The sequence below is a fragment of the Protopterus annectens genome, chromosome 16.part0 (genome assembly GCF_019279795.1).
Source record: "Protopterus annectens isolate FY-2018-M chromosome 16.part0, PAN1.0, whole genome shotgun sequence".
NCBI lineage: Eukaryota > Metazoa > Chordata > Ceratodontiformes > Protopteridae > Protopterus > Protopterus annectens.
This window is the reverse complement of record NC_056750.1, coordinates 700,879,200-700,902,974: the sequence shown is the minus strand read 5'-3', so window position 1 is coordinate 700,902,974 and position 23,775 is coordinate 700,879,200. Positions and strand designations below refer to the sequence as shown.

Genomic DNA, 23,775 nt, shown 5'->3' with positions numbered 1-23,775 from the left:
TTATCCCTATGTTTGGGCCCCCCCCCCCCAATATTGATTGCTTTGTCCAGACTTCTTGCTCTAAGAGGTTGAGAGGTATGATCACAAACCTTTACCAAGTGTTTAAGTGTGGTAACCACTACTTATGCATGAAAAGCAGACCAAATCTGCTCGGCATGGGAACTGCAGTAAGCAATTTTATTTTCTGGCCAACAAACCCTTTCCTGATCCTGAGGTATATAAATATTTCCTTATCTGAACAATCAGCTGCTCTCAGTCTCCAGAATAAGTGTCATGTTTCAGGGACAAAGCAATGTAGTTTTTTAACCTGCTAGTGGTGACTGTATACCAATACAAATCTTAGTGTACTCCATCACACAGAGTGATGTTACTGTCGTCAACGCAACAGTAGATCATAGGTCCCTTTACTCAGAGGCAGTAATAAGTCTGAGTACACACTGTTCTCTGGTTAATATCAGCTGCCAAAGGGACTATTATTTCTTTGGGTTCTGTAGCTGGTATCAGTTGACATACCACCAGTATAGATTGCCAAGCTTAATATGAAGTTCTGTCAGTGGACTTTCATATCTTATAGATCAACACTTGGGTAGTATGTAAGGCTAAATTTCCCTGCCTCCCAAAGTGCTAAATGGATGTTGCCAACCTTTTCTAAGAGATCGTCTTTATTCCCCAAAATACTTTGTGGTCACACTCATTTCACATGCCTCCTCACTGTAGTGGTGAGTGCACTCCATTCCTGGTCAGCCAAGGGACATGGTCTCACCAGGAACATAATCTGCACATCAGTGTGCTGGAAATGAGGGTAATCTGGGTCTATGTTTGGTCATCAACTGGGCTACCAACCCAGGTTGGGGGCTTCACCCCCCCCACACACCCCTTACTATATATATATATATATATATATATATATATATATATATATATATATATATATATATATATATATATATATATATATATATATATATATATACCAACTATGAGATTGCACTACAGTGGAGAAAAGGTATTTGACACACTTCTCTGTGTATAAGATGGGGAAGTGTTGGACAACTAGTTACTTACCCTGTTGATGAAATGAAACTTTGGTGACTGAACTTTTGCTGCTTATTTCACTGTTCAGCTGTTTGATGGTTAGCCCATTCAATGGCCAAACATAGACCCAGGTAATCTACCTCAGCCTTTCATCCCTGCATGATTTTCTTCAACCCAGTTCCCTACTGATCCAGATTGAACAAACTCTCTGTGTCTTGTTATACAAACGAGCAAGGCAGGACTCATACTCCTCTCATTTAGCAGGAGACCAGGATTATATGGGAGTGGCCATCAGTCAGAAGTCATTCCATGTTGGCCAATACATTCCAGGCATTATCAATACCTAAACAGGCACTCTCAGTAGGTCAGGTCACTCAGATTGAGAATAGGAAATAAAGCAAGGCATTCTAATAGATACCTTGGATGGCAGATGTATCCCTAAACTAGACCTCTTCACAAGTCAGGGCAGTGCAGTATTGTTGTGTATCTGTTTGTGGTGGCACCACCTAGGTGCACCTATCTCTTTGCTGACCTAGGTGTGTGTGTGTGTGTGTGTGTGTGTGTGTGCACACGCATGAGGACACATGTGGCCCTTGTATTTGTGCACATATGTGCATGCAGACACACACACACACACACAAAAAAAGTACAATCACAGGTGCATGGAAGGCGGAGCAGAGGCATTTGTCTGCAGATAATCATCCTGGCCAAAAACAAGGCTGAGATATTCAACTTTCAAAATGCAGTATCTAAATGGGTCGAATAAAGTTATTTAAGTAATAAAAGTAATTTTATTTTTAAGAAAAAGCATTTACTGAAAGTGACTGTAATAGCTAAAAAGGTATATAAAGAATAATTTTACAGAACAGTCTCATGACAGGGCAGTGACACAATGAATGATACACGAATTTACTGATGATGTGGTTCTGCCTTTTAGGTGAACATGGAGAAGATGTGTCGAACTCTTGAAGACCAAGTTAATGAGTTCAGAACAAAGTGTGAGGAAGCCCAAAGATCCCTTAATGACATGTCTACTCAAAAAGCTAAGCTTCAGACTGCAAATGGTAGATATTATCTTAATTCCTTGTTGTTCACTATGTTCTGTATGCTAACAATAAGACTGGGACTGACATAAATGCATAATGGGCTATCTCTGTATTTACTAAAGCTTTAGGTATAGGGGAAATGCACAATGTTTACTGTATCTATAATCATTTGTTGCTGTTTCAAGATGATTCTGCCAAAAAAAAACAGAATCACCCCAGGGTAAGTTTAATCTTTTTCTGCAGTATCATATTTGTGATGCTCAAACTAAACCTAAAAATAACATAAAGACACAGAAATGCAGTTTGCTATCCCCAAAGGGAATATATCTATGTATCTACATCTATATGTATATATATATATATATATATATATATATATATATATATATATATATATGTGTGTGTGTGTGTGTGTGTAAGTATGTATGTATATAGAGATATACAGATAGATTGCTAGATTAGACATAGATATATATGTATGTCTCATCACTGAGCAAATGCTCCAAACAGCACATGCAAAAAAAGTGATCATTTTAGAGTGAATCTTGAAAGAGCAAAAAAAAAAAAAACATTTTTTTTCTGCAGGGTGCAAGATCCCCTGTGCTTAAACTCCCCCAATCAATTATATATACCAACTCAACCCAACATATTGGGATGATAAAGTGACACTTTCTACCAAGATACATAGGAAAGAATGTCATAGGAATCATCTATTGCATAGAACTAGCATGCATCCCCACCATGTTTTCAGCAATGTGGTTAAGGGACAGGCATTAAGAACCTCAAGGTTGACTACAGAGGAAGGGAGATTTAATACTGAGATGGTGGTATTAGAAGAGAGGTTTGTTAATAGGGGATATAACAAAGCAGAAGGTTCTGATGTAGTTTCTAACGTCGGGGAGCTTAGGAGTGATAGAGGGAAACCTTATTTCTCTGAGAGGGAGGTAATCAACAATGTTGAGCATGTGAAAGGTGGAAAATTCAAGAAGAGGCATGTGAGAATGCCAGTTGAATATTCCAGTGATGTCAGAGTAGTCACTGATGTCATTCGGAAATATTGGCCAATACTCACACAGGATCCTCAGATAGGACCCATAGTTGGTGATAGACCATCGTTTCTATACAAAAATAAGAAATCTTTGAAACAGATGTTGTGTTATTCTAAGGATAAACGAGAGTTCAAGAGTCATGATAAGTTGGGGATGGTCCCATGTTTGAACTGTAATCAGTGTCAATATATCAACACAAGCAATGTGTTTTCACATCCTGACCTTAGGAGAGACTTTTCTTTCAAGGTAAAGGCAAACTGCAATAGTATTAACATTGTTTATTTGGCCGTATGCAACAGATGCTCCGCTTACTATGTGGGTAAAACCAATAGAAAGCTAAGATATAGAATCAGAGAGCATTTACTCAAAATTAGAAACAAAGACAACACTGATGAATTGGCAAGGTATGTTGACAAGACTGATGCCAGTCACAGTTTTAGGTTTCAGGTAATAGAAATGGTGTATGGTAATGAACGAGTTGGTGATACAGTGAATTTGACTGAGACAACAGAGAGCAGGTGGATATTGAGGCTTCGAGCAGACAAGGGGAGGGGGCTGAATGAAAAGGTACCCCTCAAACCCATATTGAAGTCCAGACCGCTAGATAGGTAAACATGCTGTTTTGAGCTCTTGTACATGACTATATATTGTTAAGGAAAATTACATTCTGTTATAAATATAATGTTACATTTTTTAGCAGGTTTGTCAGCATTGCTTATACAGGGAGTTCTGCCTTAATACTTTTGTCTTTTTCTGCAGTGCACATTTATCAAGTTAGTACAATGTCTTTTTTTACATTTTTTGTATGTTTTTAAAGATGTTGCACATCGGATATGTATTTATTATGATGTGTTTTTATTTTTATTTTGTGTTTACTTTTGTGTCAGTATGTATATGCTTATTGAGTATAACTCTGCTTTTAGGTAGTGTGAGTTTAACTGGCATACAGTTGAATGATGACATGTGAAAAGGTTTGGACATGTCAATGATTGAGTGGTATTTAAGTAGAGTGCAGTTTAGTTTTTATTAGGTCTGAAGAAGTGGTGTTTCAACAACACAAAAGCGCTCACCAATGAATCTACTGTTTTTATATGCAGCCGTTGAGTAGTTCTTCGGATGTGTTGGTGGCGAATATTTTTGGAAATAGTGTCCACAGACTAGGTACTACTGACCATTACCTTGTTTGTGTTTAAAATATACTTTTGGTCTAACTCAGTTTTATAACTGTGTTATTGAAAGCCCACAATAACAGCCTGGCTGATATAATCTTGCCTGATGTCAGCAATATTTTCAACCAGGCACTATTTAAAAGGTATTAAGCATGAAGAGGTAAGAATAAGAGAAAATGTTGGATAAAAAGTTGGTTGGGTAGGAGGAATTGGTTGTCAAAAGGTAAGGATCTCAAGAAACTGGAAAATAACCAGGAGTGCGAGTCATGTGTCTTTCCTGGGCACAGAATGTTTCAATGCGTTTGTGGCAGAGGACATCAGAAAAATGATTAGTCTTAGAATATGTCAAGATCAGGGCCTGGCTGATCAGTGCAGCACTGACAGAGAGGTGACGAATGTAAAGTGCTGTAACTCGAGCATAATAGCCTGGATGTGAATCATAGCTCAGAGAGACTGCTGTTCAAACAGAAAGACTGACAGACAGACATACAAGAAATACCCAGGTATGGTGATAAAACAGTAATGGACTATGACACACTGAATGAAAAGGTAGCAGCCAGTGCTAACAGGATGCTAGGATTCATACTTAGGAAAAGTGAATCCAGGAACAAGAAGGTAGGAGAAACTGATGTTTACTACTCCACCAGTCAATGACTACCCTGCAGCTGGACTACTGCATGCTGTTCTTGAGACCTTGTAGGTCAAGTGAGATTAAAATACTAGAAGAAGTACTGAAGAGGTGATAAGGATGACTAGGAAGATAGATGGGATAGAATATGAATGAAGGTAAACAAGCAAAGAGGGATTCTTGGAGATGTGAACTGGGTGCACAAGGACTGTAGAATAGAATTAAGGCAAAAAGACAGGCAGAGTGGAAGAGGTGCCAGCTACAAACAGAGGGCAAACAGTTTAGCTTAGACTTGGAGTTTTTGCCCTGAATTAAGTAAGAAGGCTCTAGTTCATAGACAGGTGGTGGAGTTATCAGAAATGGGTAACAGCATATAATTCAAGTGACATATTTAAAGATGCATGCAATTGTACAGAAAGAAGGGGAAAGAGTGTGTGTGTGTGTGTGTGTGTGTGTGTGTGTGTGTGTGTGTGTGTGTGTGTGTGTGTGTGTGTGTGTGTGTGTGTGTGTGTGTGTGTGTGTGTGTGTGTGTGTGTGTGTGTGTGTGTGTGTGTGTGTGTGTCTGTGTGTGTGTGTGTGTGTGTGTGTGTGTGTGTGTGTGTGTGTGTGTGTGTGTGTGTGTAAAATACACTATAGTTCCATGTTTATCCAGAAATAAATGAAGTCAACATGAAGTACACCGTCTTCATATTAGCATGCCATCCACTATAAAGAAAATGGTTGTCTTATTCATCATGAAATACATGTAGCAATATCTGTGTGTGGGCATATGTCATGCCATCAGCTAGCAATTTTCTTTTTCTGTTTTTCTTTCTTTCTGCTTAAGTTAGTTTTACATTTCAATTTTCTCTTATTTTTCTTAAACATAAATTAACGAGGTATATTTGTTTTCACTTAAATAGGAGAACATGGCTCTGTTACCTGAATCGTTTATAAAATTTGCTACATGGCATTTACATTTAGTCAAACATAAACCTTTTTCCTGAGGTAATTTTGTATAGAAAAAGCTTTCGCCCTAGAACATCTTACCAACTGAATGAAACAAGAGGATTTTTTTACAAGAACTCCAGTTTACATATTATTAAATAGGGTTCATGTTACAAGTGCTTGACACATCAATAAGTCCTACAGCTTCAGATGCAAAATGGATAACAGAATAAATAATACTGAATATTGAAACTTGCTGAAATACCACTGAAATGTTTTTTTTGCAGGAGGGGGGCTTCACCACCACTGCACCCCACAAAACATGGGGAGCTGTACGCCCCATACACTATATGTGTGTGTGAGTGTGTGTGTGTGTGTGTGTGTGTGTGTATATATATATATATATATATATATATATATATATATATATATATATATATATTTCCGATCACTAAGATCATCATACCTTGGAATAAAGGAAACACTTTGAGGTACTGCAAACTCAGATTTCTCTTTGCAGTTTTGTGCTCACAGCTATGAAACTCACAATAATAGATCTCATCCTTTTCCCTTGCTCCCAACGAAAAACAACTAACACCTGAGAAAAGAAGAGCTCCCCAACTAGATTTTGATTAGAGCCAGAATACTATTTGGTTTCTTCATTGGTTAAGCCCGACAGACCTGTAAGTCATAGTCTACTGTAAGTGTTCAGAATTACACGATGCTACACTGTACACTGAGAATGTTGAACTTATAAACAGTTTTATTGATATTAAGCTAGAATCACAATTTACTGAACATCATAAATGCATTCCAGCTAAATGTGAGGTAAATTTGCACCAGAGCAGTTATTTGTTTTTCTTTTAAATGATATTCTAAAAGAAAATGCATCTTGCTTTTTTTCAGGGGAATTGTCCAGGCTATTGGAGGAAAAGGAATCCTTGATCTCTCAACTAACAAGAGGCAAGCAAAGCTACACTCAGCAACTGGAGGACCTCCGTCGTCAGCTGGAGGAAGAGGTTAAGGTAAAAGTGAAGGAACATTTCTTTGATATAAAGCCACTATTAATGCATAACCAGCTCTGGATCTGAAAATAAGATTGAAACAGGCCATGACATAGTGTTCAGAGTTCTCTTAAGGCAGCTTTTCTTTTGAAACAGTGTTGTCCCATCGACACCAATGTGAACCAACATGAAGACTGAAAGTAAAAAATATTAAAGAGGCGGAGGGAGTGTAGTTTTTTTGGTGAATACAAATTCTGACTGATTGTAGTAAATTCTGTCTGTTCGATGCATCTCCCATCTCCAAAGCAGTTTCCATCACAGAATAACACGCCAGTGAGACAGTATGCATAATGTAATGTCTTTCGTCATCATAATCATCATCATCATTAGCCCCCTTTTTCCCCATTTTCTACATGGGGTCGGGGAATTCTGTTAACTGTCGTCATCTCTCTCAGTTCAATGCCACACTCCTGCCTTCTAAGACGGTTATGCCTGACTGTTGCAGATCTTCTTTCACACGATCCATCCACCTCTTTGCTGGACATTCTCATTTCTTCTTGCCTGTCCCAAATCTTTTTCACTAGATTGCCTTCTGCTTTTCTGAACATGTCTGAGCCATTGTAATCTGTTCTCTTTGATCTTTTCTGAAACTGGAGCTACTTTGGCTTCTGCTCTTATGTCCTCATTTCTTCGCCTGTCCCACATTGTGCATCCTACCACTCTTCTCAGGCACTTCATTTCCATCACCTCTAGCTTCCTCATCTGCTCTGCCTTTACTGCCCAGGTTTCTGTACCATACAGTAGTACTGGTCAACACCACTGTCTTGTACACCTTACTTTTCAGCTTCTATGGCATTCTTCTGTCATAGACTACACCTGAGATTCTATGCCAGTCGGCTGCAGTCCCTCTGATTCTAGCCTTGACCTCTTCATTCAGACTACCCTTCTCTTCAACCACCCCTCCCAGATACTTGAAGCTATTTACCTGTTCTACTATCTTCCCTCCTATCTCAATTCTCAGCTTATTCTGATTTCCCCAGTTTACTGACATTACCACTGTCTTATATGTACTTAATTTCATCCCGTGTGCCTTCAGTTTTACATCAATTCCCCTATCCTTTGCTGAAGTTCTTGCTCAGAGTTTGCCTGTAATGCCATATCTTCTGCACAGAGCAAATTTATTGATCTGTCCCCTCAGACCTGTTTGCTAATGTAGTCCATCACCTGCATGAACAGCAGTGGGCTCAGAGCTGAACCCTGCTGCACACCCACTCTCACTGAAAACCCCTCTGTAAGACTGAACAACACTGCTCATACTTGAGTCATTGGGTCCTTGTAAATAGCCTGCAATAATTCTACCAATGTTTGACCACCACAGTGCTGACCAAATCAGCTTTCTTGAGACCTTGTCATATGTTTTCTCCAACTCTAGGAATCCCCAAATAGACTCTTTTTTCATCTCTAGCTTCTTCCCAACTGTCTTATTACAAACATCAGGTCAGTTGTGCTACGACCTGATCTGAATGCAAACTGCTCGTCTCCCATCTTACATTCTACTACTCTATGTATCTGTTTATCAACAACAATCTCCAGACCGTTCATACAGTGTGACAGGAGTTTGATGCCTCAGTGCTGCCCACAGTTGTGGATGTCCCCTTTGTTCTTGTACACCAGCATGAGTATGCTTATTCTCCAGTCATTTGGGATACACCTTTCTCTCCACACTGCTGAGACCCTCAGGAGCTATTTGTCTCCTGTAGAATATGTATGTGCATTGTATCTTTAAGAAGCATTTCCAAGGATAACACATGCATATAAATAGAGAGCACATGCTAGCTTCAGTGCCATTTTGAGAGTGCAGCCAGAGTCAACATGTATGAGAGAGAGAGAGTCAGTTTGTTTATAAGCTTATCTAAGTTAAAGTTTAGTTTGTTTATAAGTTTATCTTAGTTAAAGTTATTGCCTCATTCCTGATGTGTTTGTATATAATAAAGCTGCTTGAACAGAACCCACGAAATTTCATCAGTTACATTCTAACCGGGCGAACAACATGCCCTATCTCACCCAGCATTTTTATCAAATCTGCTGTGAAATCATCTGAGCCTGCTGCTTTCCCTGACTTCATTTTCCTTAGTACTATTTTTATTTCTTCTAAGGTGGGCTCCTCTTCTTCTCTCATCATAGGCTGTATCTGGGCAGTACAGCTTCTGTGGGGTCTTCTTCATTCAGAAGCTGCTGGAAATATTCCTTCCATCTGCCTTAGATATCCTGTGGACTGGTAAGCAGGGTGTTGCTGGCATCCCTTATGAAGGGTGTCTGACTATCTTCTTTATCTTTCTGTCTTTGCCTTGCAACCTGATATAGTTTCTTTGTGCCACCTACTGAGTCACTTTCCAGAAGCTGGTAGAGTGCCTCCAATGCCCTGTTCTTTGCTACTGCAACTCCTTTCTTAGCTTCTTTGTTAGCCAACAAGTACCCTTTTTCCTAGTACTGCCATTCTTCTTCAAGTCCACCTGTTTCCTTATCTTCTTGGGGTGCTACAGCCCTAAGTAATTCCTTGAACTGTTATACTTTCTCTCCAGTCAACTTCCAGGTTTTCAGCCTGGTCTCTGTTGACCTTAGAACTTTCTCTGACCATTGCTTGCAGCTGATTGTGGCAACCAGTGGTTAATGCTGTGGGCCAACTGTTTCACTGGGGATGGTTTTCCAATCATTGATTCTATCTCAGTGCCCTTTCCTTTTCTGTCTGTCCTGATATATGCATTCAGGTTACCCATTATCAACACCAATTCATGTTGTCCTGCTTTATCAAGTAGGTCCTACAACTGCTGTCTGAATACACTCTTTTCCTAACTATCACAGCCCTGCAGTGTGGCATAGGCAGAGCTTATAAATACTGCCCGATCATTAGGCTGGAGACCCCTCACTGCCTTGTGAAACCTCTCTTTCGCCATAATTCCCACACCATTTCTAGTCTGTCCTCCACCTCCTGAGTAGTAGACTGTGGATCCCAAGCCAAGCGACTTCACTGCACTGCTCTTCCACTTTGTCTGTTGGATACATGGGATGTCCAGCCACCTCCATATTATCATGTCATCCACTTCCAAGCTGCATCGTGCTACTGAACCTGCATTAAGTATAGCAATTCTTAGTTCATGTTTGGCAGGTTGATTGGTTTTACATCCAGCTTTCACTCAGCAGAGCTATCCCAGGTAACCCAGGCTGGGCAACTAGACACTGGCCAGCCAGATCATCACAAGTCTTCTCTCACACAATCTATCCATTTATTTGCTGGATGCCCTCATTTCCTCCTGCCTTCTTCCTGTCTGTCCCAGTATCTTCTTCTCCAGATTGTCATCTGCTTTTCTGAAAATGTGCTCAAACCACCACAGTCTGTTATCTTTGACCTTTTCTGCAATTGGAGCTACTCTGGCTTCTGCTCTTATGCCATCATTCCTTTATCTGTCCCACAGTATGCATTCTACCACCCATCAAAGGCACTCTAGCTTCCTCAACTGCTCTGCCTTTGCTGTCTGGACTGTTGTACCATACGTTACTAGTGGTCACACCATTGTTTTAAACACATTGCATTTCATCTTCTTTGGTATTCTGTCATACATGACCCTTAACTCTCTGTACCATACTGAATGAATGATACAGTAAATATTAAACCATATTTCTATTCTATAAATATGAGATTGTATTTCTTTATTTTTACTCCTGGTCTGAGACTAAAGTTGAGCATTTATGATCAGTGCTGTACTTCGGTTTGCAATACAAATAAAAATATAACAAAATAAATATACCATCATATTAATCAGGGATCTTAGGGACCTTCTTATACAGTTTCCTGTATATTCAGTGCCACCTCTTCTTAATGTTAACTGCTTCTGCTAAGTCCCTCCCATCATTGTCTTTTATCATGCCTATTTAACAAGGAAGTTTTACTCAACACTGAAAATCCTCTTAAAGACCTCTTGTCTTTTCCATCTGTTTATCTTTATCCAGTATTTTTGCATTATTTGTTTAAATAGGCTTACCTACATTCATTCCATCAAGGGACTCTCCTTGTGATTTTTCAAAACCTATTGATTTGTATGGAGCACGACGTTACTGCAATTTTTTTTTTCATCCTTCCACACTGTAGTGCAGTTGTGGAGCTGGCATGAATTAGTTAGGTGGTGTGGGGGATGCTGCAAGGTTTTTTGCCCACAGTATGAAAATATGTTTTTATTCTTTTTTGAAAACTCAGTGAAGCATTGCTGGATGACTGAAGCGAATACTGGGAAAACATTTAAATATGCCTCCTTATCTCTTGTTACAATTTTCTGAAACTCTGCATTCAGTTTGACATATTTTTCTTATTTGCCATTTGATCTCTTCCTTTCTCCAGCTGCTTCTAAAGTTTCCCTGCAGGTTTTAATGCACAGTGACAATAACACCCAGCTCACACATTAAACTTAAAAATGTTGTCTGCAAGTCTGCTACAGATATTTTTTATCTAATGTTTGCCTCCTCACTTTTTTCCTTGCGCTTCATTGCTATGACCAGCTATTTCCTCAAAGCTGGTTTGGTAAAAGTTGAAGTTGCACCTTTGCTTCATATGATACTGACTTGAAAGGATCACAAAAGAAAGAAAGCATTCCCTCCACAGTTGGGTTTTGTGGCTACCAGGCTTTCAGGCCTGATGGCAACTGTAATGGCATCTCCATATTTGTTAAAGGCCATATCACCTCTAGACAGATTCCCAGAGAACCACAAACGGAACTTCTACCACTACAGATCAGCCTAATAATGCCAGACTATCAGCTTATAGTCTGTTAAAGGACATCCTCCATGTCCCCTGGCAATCATGTAAGATGCCTAAACGTACTTGATGAACACGTATAAACAAAAGTTCCATTATGTTGGAAGAGTTCAACTACCCCTCTCATTGGAGGGCATTATTGCTTATTTCATTATGAGGTTCCCAATGGCATTTTGAAAAAGTAAAAAAGGAATATGATCAGATACATTACTGGACAGCTCTCTTCACTAAATGGCTAATTTTTGTTTTGTCTCTTTATCTGATTAATGGTTTGTTTGCTTGTTTGTATACAAATGAAAATGCATATTTTATTTCATGGTGCATGTTCAGATGAAGATGATCTTCCTATATCAAAGTATTACCCAACAATACCTTTTTTCTAACTATCACAGTGAGCTACATCAGTAGAGCATTATGTTGCCATTTTCACATTTTGTTGTTTTACCAATTTTCATATCACATATTGTTATTCGTATTTGTTAAATGTGGTCTGGTGTACTAGTTGATTTGTCGTGGATAAAACAGCAGTCAAGAAACACAAAAATGTGTGCTAAAAGAATGCAAAAATACATAAAAGATACTTTTACAGCTATTTAAAATGAGACATAATTCCACTGGCACTTTTCTTGTAGGCCAAGAATGCTCTTGCACACTGCCTGCAGTCAGCTCGCCATGACAACGATCTCCTGAGGGAGCAGTATGAAGAAGAACAGGAAACCAAGGGGGAGATGCAACGTACGCTCTCCAAAGCAAACTCAGAAGTAGCTCAGTGGAGAACCAAATATGAGACAGATGCCATCCAGAGGACAGAAGAGCTGGAAGAAGCAAAGTATGAAAAATTCACTTACTTTACCTAATTAATTTAATATTATGCTTTTCTACACAACTCTTTTGTTGACATGCCTTGACAGAGAGACATCAGCAGGCTGCATTCAGATTTCTGCACTAATAAACCACCCTACTTTAGTTACTAAGCATTATGTATCTACTTTATCCGAACAGATACAGCGCTCTCTCTGCATTATGGTTTCATCAAGTCTAGATTGTAATTTCAGTGTGACATTAACATGTGTACTATAAAAACACATACAGCCTAAAATGGTTTACTGTCAGGGTAAGTTGCAATATTATTGACTTCTTGCCAATAAAACTAGACCTTAACCACACAGCATTAGGATTTACAAAATGCAAATGTCCCTTTCATATCATTATTCCAGCGTGTATATTTCCATCTATATAATAAAGCAGAAGCTATTTCTATCTGGACTACTAATACAAAAAACAGCTTTGATTAAACAGTTTAAAAGATCTCTCCAGGATGTGTGTGTCTGTCTCTGAGTGATGTAAGCATGTGTGTATATATAAATTTTTTATTTAATTTTATATATATATATATATATATATATATATATATATATATATATATATATACACATACACACATATATAAATAAATGGATACCCTTCAGAAGCTAGAAGTTTGTAAACTTCAAAAGGCCAAGACCATAAGCACAGAACAGGATATTTACCATTTTCCTCACTGTAGTGCAATCTCAGAGTTGGTATATTTATTTAGCGGGGGGGGTGCAGGGTGGCCCCCCCCCCCCGCCCCCACAAAGATATAAAAAAACATTTTTTTGTTTCCATTTTTTTTTATTTAATTTTCGAAGTTTCAAACCTTAGATCTTTTGGTCTCGGCCGTTTGAAGTTTTGAAACTTCAAGCTTTAGAAGTAGATCCATATATATATATCTTCTTCTTCTTTCGGCTTTTCTTGGTTAGGGGTCGCCACAGAGGAACTCCGGTCTGCTAATGATTGGCAGTAGATTTTTACGGTGCCGAGGTGCCAGCTCGATGCCCAACCTTCAACAAAGGCAGGCCCATTTACACCTGTCTTTCGAATGCCACTCGACCACAGGGAAGACATGCAGACTCTACACAGAAGGCGCTCCAGCCGAGAATCGAACGGGAGAACCTCTTGCTGTGAGGCGACAACGCTACCGCTGCACCACTGTGGCTTATATATATATATATATATATATATATATATATATATATATATATATATATATATATATAGATAGATATGTATACTTAGATGGATATAAAAAAGCATGTGTGTTTGTGTATTACTCTAGGTCTTATGCATTACAGTAACAAATATTAGGAAGAATTAGGATTTGATCCAGTTCACCTTACCCTCCATTTATGACAAAGCCCCAGACATTATTAAATATGAAGAGAATTAACACATCTATATTAACCACAGCCCATATGCCTCAGCTGCCCTCATACAGCTTGTTTATTTTGTTATATTTTATCAACACATTGGTTCTGTCATGTATAGCCTATTTACAAAGGGAACCTATGGAGAAAACAAAATATTATCTACAATATGTACATGATTTAAAAGCATAATAATAAAAAAGTTAAATAGCATATACATAATAATACTGATGGATTATCATACAGCAATTTTTATGTATGATTTTAGCATTATATCAGCAAAGGATGAATTAAACAAAGAGAGCAACAAAATGCTGAACACAGTAGCCAGGAAATATATAAGATTGACTATACCAGTAACCAAACCATACTTAAAAAAACACTGTTTTTTGCAGGGGGCTACTCACCTGCAGCCTAATACTTCCAGTATGTTATTTATACCACCTTCAAGATCACACTACACGAGGTGAAGGTCATATTCCCAATGTCAGGCTGTACTGTGATCTCTCAAATGTAAAAGTTGACAGCACTACTACTACAGATATCACAATGCCTGCCCCTGCATACTCTTACCTTTCCTCACTATATCCAACACATAGTTGACATACCTGTTGTCACACAAAGAGCTCTTGACTAACTTTGCAGTCACTGTTTCTCACACCCACACAAACTGGTTGACCAAATATATAGCCGACCTCCTGGATTACACTCAATTTTAGATATAAGCATGTAGTAAAATCAAATTTATGAGTTCAAATTTATATGACTTAATTATGTTGCTCTAGAATCAAAAGCTGGGATTCAGAAAAAGTCTCACCACTTGCAGTAATTGCCTACCATAGATGAGTAAATTACCACACCAGTGAGAAAATGTGATTCAGAAACAGCTATGGCCACAAAGAAAAAAAATACTCATTACCAGCTCATTAACATGTTCGTGAATCACACTTCAACTAACACTAGTGCTTTCAGATCTGATGGCAGTAATGTTCTCCTTAGAGGCCCATGCATCAAATTGGTAAAGACACCACCCCCCCAGCACTCACACACTCATACATTCAGACACCTATGCACGTGCACATGCACACACACACACACACACACACACACACACACACACACACACACACACACACACACACACACACACACACACACACACATCCAACCGTTTTGTGGAGAGCTGCCACTTTTTGGTACTTTATTAATATGGTTACAGTTTAATAAAGTAATCACAAAACATAATATAGAATAACACCATATTAACTAAGTAAAAAAAAATCAACTTCAGTTCACACAATGTGAACCCATACATACAAAGCACAAATATTTGGACAGATATAACAAGTTGAAAAATAACCTTGTCAATAAATTCACAAGTTGCAGTTCATAGACCTAACATTAAACACAATGAGTACAATCTTTGGAACAGTGATAACTAGATAATATATCCTAGGCAAAATTATAAAGGCCCCTTATTTAAGAAATATATTGACTGTGCTTGGAGAGAAGAAATTAGACAGTATGCATGGTGAAAGTAGGGAGGCACTACTTCAGCCAACTTTCATCGGACATCAAAGAGGTCTTAAAAATCTTATAAAACAATATTTGAATGATTCCTGGCTGTGTTCTTACACAACTCCTGGCTAAATAACCTCTGTCCATCTCACTCGCCACATCTCTAAACACACAGTACCACTGACAAACTCTGGTCACTGTTTTTCTCGTTGGCTAACTTTTCAAAGATTATCTAGGCACCGCCAGGAGCTGTTAAATATTTAGTTACTCAGTTGCTGTATAACACACAAAATTGAACAGCATATCTACAGTTCCAAATGAACTGTATTTATACTCTGTCAGCTATCAACATGCGTCCAATATCAATGCTGTTCATAGCAATACTGTCCAGCCTTACTACTTAATTAAGCTACTACTCGGGGAATATACTAATTCCATTTTGATTTCCCTCTCTATACTTTTCGTATTTTATACTAATATTTGGTACAAAATTTGCTATGTTATTTTCTTATGCTTGTACTCTCTGTCTATTGTCAACTTCTATGCAATTTTTCCTATGCTATTATTATTTTGCAGCTTTACTGCCTGAGCTGCCACTTAAGTGGGCTATTGTTTCAAAGTCTACAAAAGCAAATACACATGCATACATATATACATCTATGGGTTTATGTAACTTCATCCAGTTTTTGGAAAGTCGAAATTCATATGGTCTCGACCATATGATTGAGTTTCTGAAAACTCAGAATAAAAGAAAAACATACCCCCCATACCCTGGAAAAAATTTATATACCAACTCCAAGATCACACTACACTGGGGAAAAGGCAAAATTCCCCTTTGAATCAGTTCTGTATAGACCGTGGTACAGTGGGGATCAGGGAATTTACCTTTTTCCTCACTGTAGTGCAATCTTGGTGCTGGTATGTCTATGAGACATACAGGGGGGCTTGCCTGCCTGCAAACATTTAGATTTATAAGCACAAAAAGAAAGTGGTAGAATCAAACAGACCCAAAAGAACAATAATATAAAATAAAAAGGTGTTGCGGCTGGAAAGTAAAAAACACTTTAATATATAAATAATGAAAAATAGGTAAGCACTTTCGAGGTTTCTCTCTCTCTTCTTCAGACCTTAATAAAACAAACTCACATATTAAAAGTTTAAATACAATTGACAACCAATAAAAAAACACACAAACTAATGAGGCAAACCACTTTTTCTCAAAAGAGGTTTTAAAGAGACAGCACTATTCAGGCCAGGTGGAACATAAGCTTTAAAATCAACAATCCATCTTAGCTCAATGTACTCTGTTTCATTACATAGATCTCCCTCTCTTTGACTCTCATTAATTTTCTGTGAAACCAAAACTTGAAAAAGAAAAACTGAAGAAACTTCGTAGAGATTTTGCCGATTTTCGTGACGGCAATGTCTTCTCTTGGCCCTATTGATTTGGGGATCTGTTAATAAAATGGGCCAGTTCTTTTTCACTATCTTGCAAATGTTATTAACATCCCTAGAAAAAGTTAAACATAACCTATTCACCATCTCAGCACCTACTCTTCCATCATCCTGCCAATCATAGGGGACTTATCAGAAAAAAAGGGTTTTGTTTTATTATGATCTAACAAACTCAATTCCTTCATTGCATTGTCTATTTCATCACTTCTATGGCCCCTATTCTTAAGATCTATATATAAACCATCTAGTGCCTCTTCAAGATTTTATACGTCAGTGTGCAATCTCATGCAAGGAAGTACCTGGTTCTTTACAACATTTTTGGTAATATGCCTGGGGTGCATACTAGACTGATGAAGAATATTGTTTCTCCTGCAACTTTTTCTAAATAGCCTAGTTGATATATTACCATACATATTCTTACTCACACTAATGTCCAAAAAAATCAATCAATCTTAACTTGGGAATATTGTAGAGAAAATGTGGCATGTGTATTTAATGTGTCTGTACCCCCATTCACAAAAACAGTTTTAAGCATAATGCTTCTAGCAAACACGTTTAATTCCAAAACCGTATCAACCAGGTTTAACTTATTTGCTGGAACAAATCATAAACCCTTATTTAATACAGAAACCTGTTCCTTGGTAAATTCTACAGAAGACAGATTATAAATTAAGTTATTCACTTCTGATTGCATGTAATCGGACCCTTGATGTGAGCCAAGCGGTTGGATTGTATTCTTCCCCTTCTCATGCGGCTTCGAGATCTCCCCATCCGTTTGTCTTGCCTTATAGGAAGAGCCTTCTCCAAAAAGCAGCCAAATGGCAAGTACTGTCTGAGCCTTGTTTGGTTGTTGTGCACATACTACTACTACTGTTAACCCCTGCTAAAACCTTAGGTCCAACAACAGGCTCATTATTTAAAACAGTTAAACTGCTGTCTAAAACACAACCTGGTACAGAGGAATCAAACTCTTCATTAACGATACTACTATTCTCAATAGGCGTATCTAGTGCACATACAGTCCGTGAATCATTATCAGTAGTAGAGCCCCTACCCACATTGGTATTTTCAATGGCATCTGCATCGTTCACATCATTTTCAGTACTTACATCAGTATTAAGTCCATTCTGATTGTCAGAAGATACACACAGTTGTTTTTCGCATCGTGTCAGTTCTACCAGCTTACAAAGTGAACCTTGCCCTTTGGAGTTCAACACCACAGGAAAGTCATTGTTAAAATCCTGCAAATTCACTAATAAGGCCGCTGAGGATGTTCTATCCAAATTGCGACTCGTATTGCGATTCAGTTCCACAGTACCATTGCTAGAAGCAGCTTTACCAGAGAAATGTTACATACTAGAACATCCTTTGCCTTCCTTGGTGAAATTATTAGATGGTAAAGCCATTAGGGATGTTTTTTTCAGAATTACGGCTTGTGTTATGATATTCTTCAACTGTTCCACTGCTCACAGCAGCATTACCGAAAGAACGCTGCATACTTGCACGTACATTGACTCCATTGACAGGGCTGCTCACAGCAGTCTGTTGCTCCACCTCCAAAGAGCTGTCAGGCAAACCAATTGCTCGAGTAGTTCTGGTCCAAGAGAAGACATTGCCGTCATGAAAATCGGCAAAATCTCTACGAAGTTTCTTCGCTTTTTCTTTTTCAAGTTTTGGTTTCACAGAAAATTAATGAGAGTCAAAGAGAGGGAGATCTATGTAATGAAACAGATTACACTGAGCTAAGATGGATTGTTGATTTTAAAGCTTATGTTCCACCTGGCCTGAATAGTGCTGTCTCTTTAAAACCTCTCTTGAGAAAAAGAGGTTTGCCTCATTAGTTTATGTGTGTTTTTATTGGTTGACAATTGTATTTAAACTTTTAATATGTGAGTTTGTTTTATTAAGGTCTGAAGAAGAGGGCAACCTCGAAAGCGCTTACCTATTTTTCATTATTTGTATATTAAAGTGTTTTTTACTCTCCAGCCGCAAAGCCTTTTTATTTTATATTAAACATTTAGATTGGTGTTTTCTTTTATTTCAAGTTTTTGGAAACTCAATCTTATGTTCTTGAACATATGATTTTTGAGTTTCCGAAAACTGGATGAAATCATATAAACCCATATATACACATAGATACACGCACATAGATATATATATATATATATATATATATATATATATATAAAATAGATATATACGGAGCTAAATCTATAGATATATAAATAAGTAAATAATAAAGATGACCTAGAAATTTATTTCAGCTTACTGTTGTCACAATTATACAGTGCATCCTATTGCAACCCATCCTTAACTCCCAATCTCTTAGCTCAACAATCAGTTACAGAACCTCAGAACCAAGGACATACTTTAAACATTTCTCTTATACAACTAGAAAGTTGCTAGTATAAGAAGTTTTGCATTAGTAAGCATTTTTCTGAGGGATATGAAGTCTGAAACTCACATCTGTCATTATTTGTGAATTTATTCCACAACAGTTTGTCAGAAAACACACACATTTTACAAGAAATAAACTAAATATAGCAAGTGAAGTTGGGCACAGTTGAAAGTTAAGCCCTCTAGATGTGCACACACACACACACACACACACACAAAACCATCAATTACAACCACATTTATGACTGTGTATATTTCAGATACTTGCTTAACATTAATGAATATAAAATACGTAAATAATGGACAAGAAATGTATCTTAGCTCACTGGTGTCAAAACCATCCAGTGCAACCAATTACAACTGCCTCTACCCTCTCAACTTCATAACTCAAGAATCAGACACAAAGACCCCATAAATGGGACAGATTTTAAATATTGCTTTTATAAAGTGGCAAGAATAACAAGCTTTGCATTACTAAAGATTTTTCTGTTTGAAATGACGTCTGACTGTCACATCTGTCATAATTTAGTAACTATAATGCATGTCAAGTTTGTAAGAAAACCACAATTTTATCTGGAACATAACAAAATGCCTCATCTTCTTTTCTCAAGAAGTTTGTGCAAAGTCAAAAATAATTATAGGGAAAAACATGCAAAAAGGGACCCAGGATAAATGTCTGGTTACATGACTCACACAGTAGGCAAATGAAGGTGGAAGGAATCAAACCTTATATTCTTGGTTACAGGAAGCAGTTCATTAACAGCTCTGAGCCTTAAGCCTCTTCACAGACAGTTGTGCTTCACTTAAAAAGCTGACAGAACAGCCAATTTTTTCATTTTCGTTAATTTTCTGAGCAATAAGCACCTTACCTGTGCTGTATACCAAGCTCTTTATGCTGTAATGATGCTAGTTAATCAGCGTCCACATCAGGGTGCTTTCTTTTAACTTTTCCCTGAAATGTCTCAGACTCTTGCTTGCTAACACTAGCGGTAATCTACATATATTTTCACATATCAGTAAGTGGGCCACGGGTTTCTTAAATGTTTGAATGATTTATCCAATTTATACTGAGGTATGATTTCTGCAGTCTACCATAACCACAACTAGGTCTTGTATTTCAGCGGTCTGCTCTAGCAGTTAAAGAGTAATTAATGATAAAACCTTCCAGAGCAGCTCTCACCAATAACTACAGAGGTAATATACTCTGCTCCCTACTTTATTTGATAGGGGTCTTATTGACCAGAAATATGACAATGCTGTGGTAACTAGTAGTATCTAGTGGGTGCTATCCTGAATAACATTAAGAATTCACTTTGCCCGTATGTATAGCATACATACCTAGTGAGTGCATATTTAATTGATTAAATGCAAAGCCTTAATTAATGAGTTATTAGTGGGAATGGTGTACTTTATGTAAGAATATGAATGTATTGTTTCCCTTCTGGTCCATTGTTTAAGGTGCACTTTATGTTGGAATAAGAATGTGATGTTCATCTTGTGGTTCATTGTTTAAGGTGTATTCTGAGCCTGCCTACTAGTCTGCCCTAACTCATACCTGGGGATTATAGTCTAGACTCATGTATTTTACTATGCATTTGTTTCAATACATGACAATCCATTTAATCTTTTACATTATAAGTATGAATTATAACTTAGAGTCATCGTATGGTCTGCTGTCCTATTGAGCCTATTAACAGTGTCTTTGCTACTTTATAATGTCACAGTACTACAAATTGATTCCAATGGCTTCATTAAAACTAAGGGCATGTATATAAGCTATTTTATTAATTGTATCTTCATGTAAAGCTTTTTTGTTTGTTTAATTGCCATAACTACTTGCTATGTGCTAACTCTTTCTCTCTTCCACGTTCATCTTCTCTTTCTCCCTAAAGTACCCTGTTCACCATAGTGCTGTTCCTGATATAGTCTCTAAGAACCTACCTACCTGGTGACAAAGGACCCTACCCAATTATCTGCGGTCTCATCTAACATCCTTATATTCCCTGCACCCTGTCTCAAAGAAGCAAGAAAGTATGTGGTTGTCTGAGTCCTGCTTGTAAAACTGACTACTGTCTACTATTTGCTTCAAGGGTTCTAAAGTAAGCTACAAGCCTGAACAGCCAGCAACCTTTACCCCCCCTCCTATCTACCCTGTATCCAACTAATCTTTTCTACTTTATAATAACCCCCCTTTAATAGCTATCACTCCTTCCCTAGTTCTAAACCAGCTAGCGACCCTACATGCTTACCTGGAATACTAGATCTGCACACTAGGTAGCACCCTTATCCCAACCCTTATCCCCTGCTTATCCCTCTGTATTTTCCTCTGTGCTTCCACTAAACCCATTAAGTCCTAGACCTGCTCTTATTTTCTCACTTACCCTTTACTTCAACTGTCTACCCTCAACTGTTTTTTATCTCATAGACTCCTGATCTATCTCTGATCTTTCCCACTCTTGACTTATCAACTTACCTTCAGTTACCAGCATTGCTGAAAGTTTCTTCTCTAGCTTCTCCTTCCCTTGTCTCTACCCGCTCCGTTCGGCCTGTGGGCTCACTCCGCTCCCCTACTCTACCCCCAATTCCCACCCACCCCTGGGGGTCCTACTTTTATATCATCTAACCACACCCCTTCCCTCTTCCACCAATCACAAACCCTTCACCATTGGCAATTAACTCCAATTCCCTCCTTTCACTTACACTCCCTATCTCTCCCACCACACCCTCCACCTATTTCCTTTCCACACTTAGCATACCTCCAAGCCTATAACAAGAACCTAACAACATACTCTTCCAGCTGTATAAGCTACCCACCCCAGTCCTGTTACAGAGGTTACTCATACTTACACTTCTACCACCTCAACTTTAGCTTACCTGCTAACCTCCTATGAACACCCAATATATCCACACTTTCTCTACCCCAACAGGCTATCTACCTCTCCTTCTCTACCTATTCTCACTAAACATGTTAACATAACATCTACACCCAGCTATCTACTAGCAAAATACCATAGGATAACCCACATTAGATATGACTCTCCCAATCCCAGACAATCTCTAATTCTATATGGTAAATTCCCAAATCCTAGATTTCAAACACTACTCCTCTCTTTAAAAGATAGAGACATTCACCCAAACCCAGGCCCAACAACCACTACCACTCAACTCCACAACCCCTCAACATACGTAGCATTAATAACAAAGTTGCACAACTCCATGCTCTCCTGGAAGTCTACTTCTTTGACATTCTTTATTTAACAGAAACTTGGTTAAAAAAACCTGTAACTAAAGACAATAAAGTCATCTCACCCGGTTATAATATTTTGCGACTTGACCATACAACCAAAAAGGGTGGTGGTGTAGCTATCTTATTTAAATCTGGGCTACAGATTACTAGCTATGACTATAAACCACCTCAAGACTCCAACGCTGAAATTCTTATTACCAAGCTTCAACTTAACAAATTCAAATCCATTTATATTATCTGTACCTATCTTCTCCTGGTAATAACATTGCCACAATAGATAATATCCTTTGTTGGTTATCCCAAAATTTACCCCAAGAAACCATAATCCTAGGTGATTTTAACATTGACTAGAAGTATTGTAGCAATAGCCACTCTACAAGCCATATTAACCTTTTTGTTTTTTTTACAAACCATTACCTCCCTTACCAAGATAAACAAACCAAAAAAGAAAGAAAGTAGCTTAGATTGGATTCTCATAAATAATCATCCCCAGACATATGAATCTGGAACCCTCCCTGATAATGTGAGTGACCAGTCACTAACCTATATCATCAGGCTTAAAACCAATCTACCTAATCCAACCATATTTAGGGCAATTAGAACCAAGAAAAACTTCAACCCCGATCTCGTCCAAAGAGAACGAAGAACATGTAACTGGTCTCCCTTAAAATACCTCACACTGGAGGAAGCTGTTAATTACTTTAATTCTAACTACCTAGCCATACTAGACCACCATGCACCAACCTGCTCTATCAGAATGAGAACTAAATCAGCCCCATGGCTTTCAAAAAAAAACAGGTAAAAAATCCAACTCAGAAATAAATACTGGAATAAATCTTGCTTAACTAAAAACCCAGTAGATCAACAAAACTTCAGACAACTAAGAAATGAAACTAAAAAAGCTGTACTGTCTGACAAAAGAAACTACTACCTACAATTCCAGCAGACTCATCATAATAAACCACAAAAGGTCTGGGTAAGTATTAATCAATTATTACACCCAGGTCAATCCATCACACCAAACCCACAAGGCACAGACCAAGAGAATCCCAAGCAGACTGTTAATGCCTTTAATACCTTTTTACTGAGGCCATTCAAACTCTTGCCAGTCAGTTATCTGTTCAGGACTTAACCATATCCAACTCTAACTCTAACTCTAACCCACCCCCTCCATTTCTCTTCCAACCAGTCCCATCTACATATATTCTTACCCTTATGCAAAAACTGAAATCATGCACTACTTCAGCAGACCAACTACCCGCTGAATA

At 38.1% G+C, this 23,775-nt stretch overlaps 2 protein-coding genes across 2 annotated transcripts in view; one reads left to right on the top strand and one right to left on the bottom strand.

Moving 5' to 3' along the window:
- LOC122790335 (zinc finger protein 239-like) overlaps positions 1–23,775 on the bottom strand; it is a 1,358,627-nt gene that overhangs the window by 1,044,984 nt on the left and 289,868 nt on the right. The window lies entirely within an intron of this gene.
- LOC122790334 (myosin-6-like) overlaps positions 1–23,775 on the top strand; it is a 353,888-nt gene that overhangs the window by 265,228 nt on the left and 64,885 nt on the right. Inside the window, 3 exon segments of the mRNA XM_044057853.1 lie at positions 1,973–2,099; positions 6,761–6,879; positions 12,298–12,494. Coding sequence (XP_043913788.1) covers positions 1,973–2,099; positions 6,761–6,879; positions 12,298–12,494 — 443 coding nt within the window.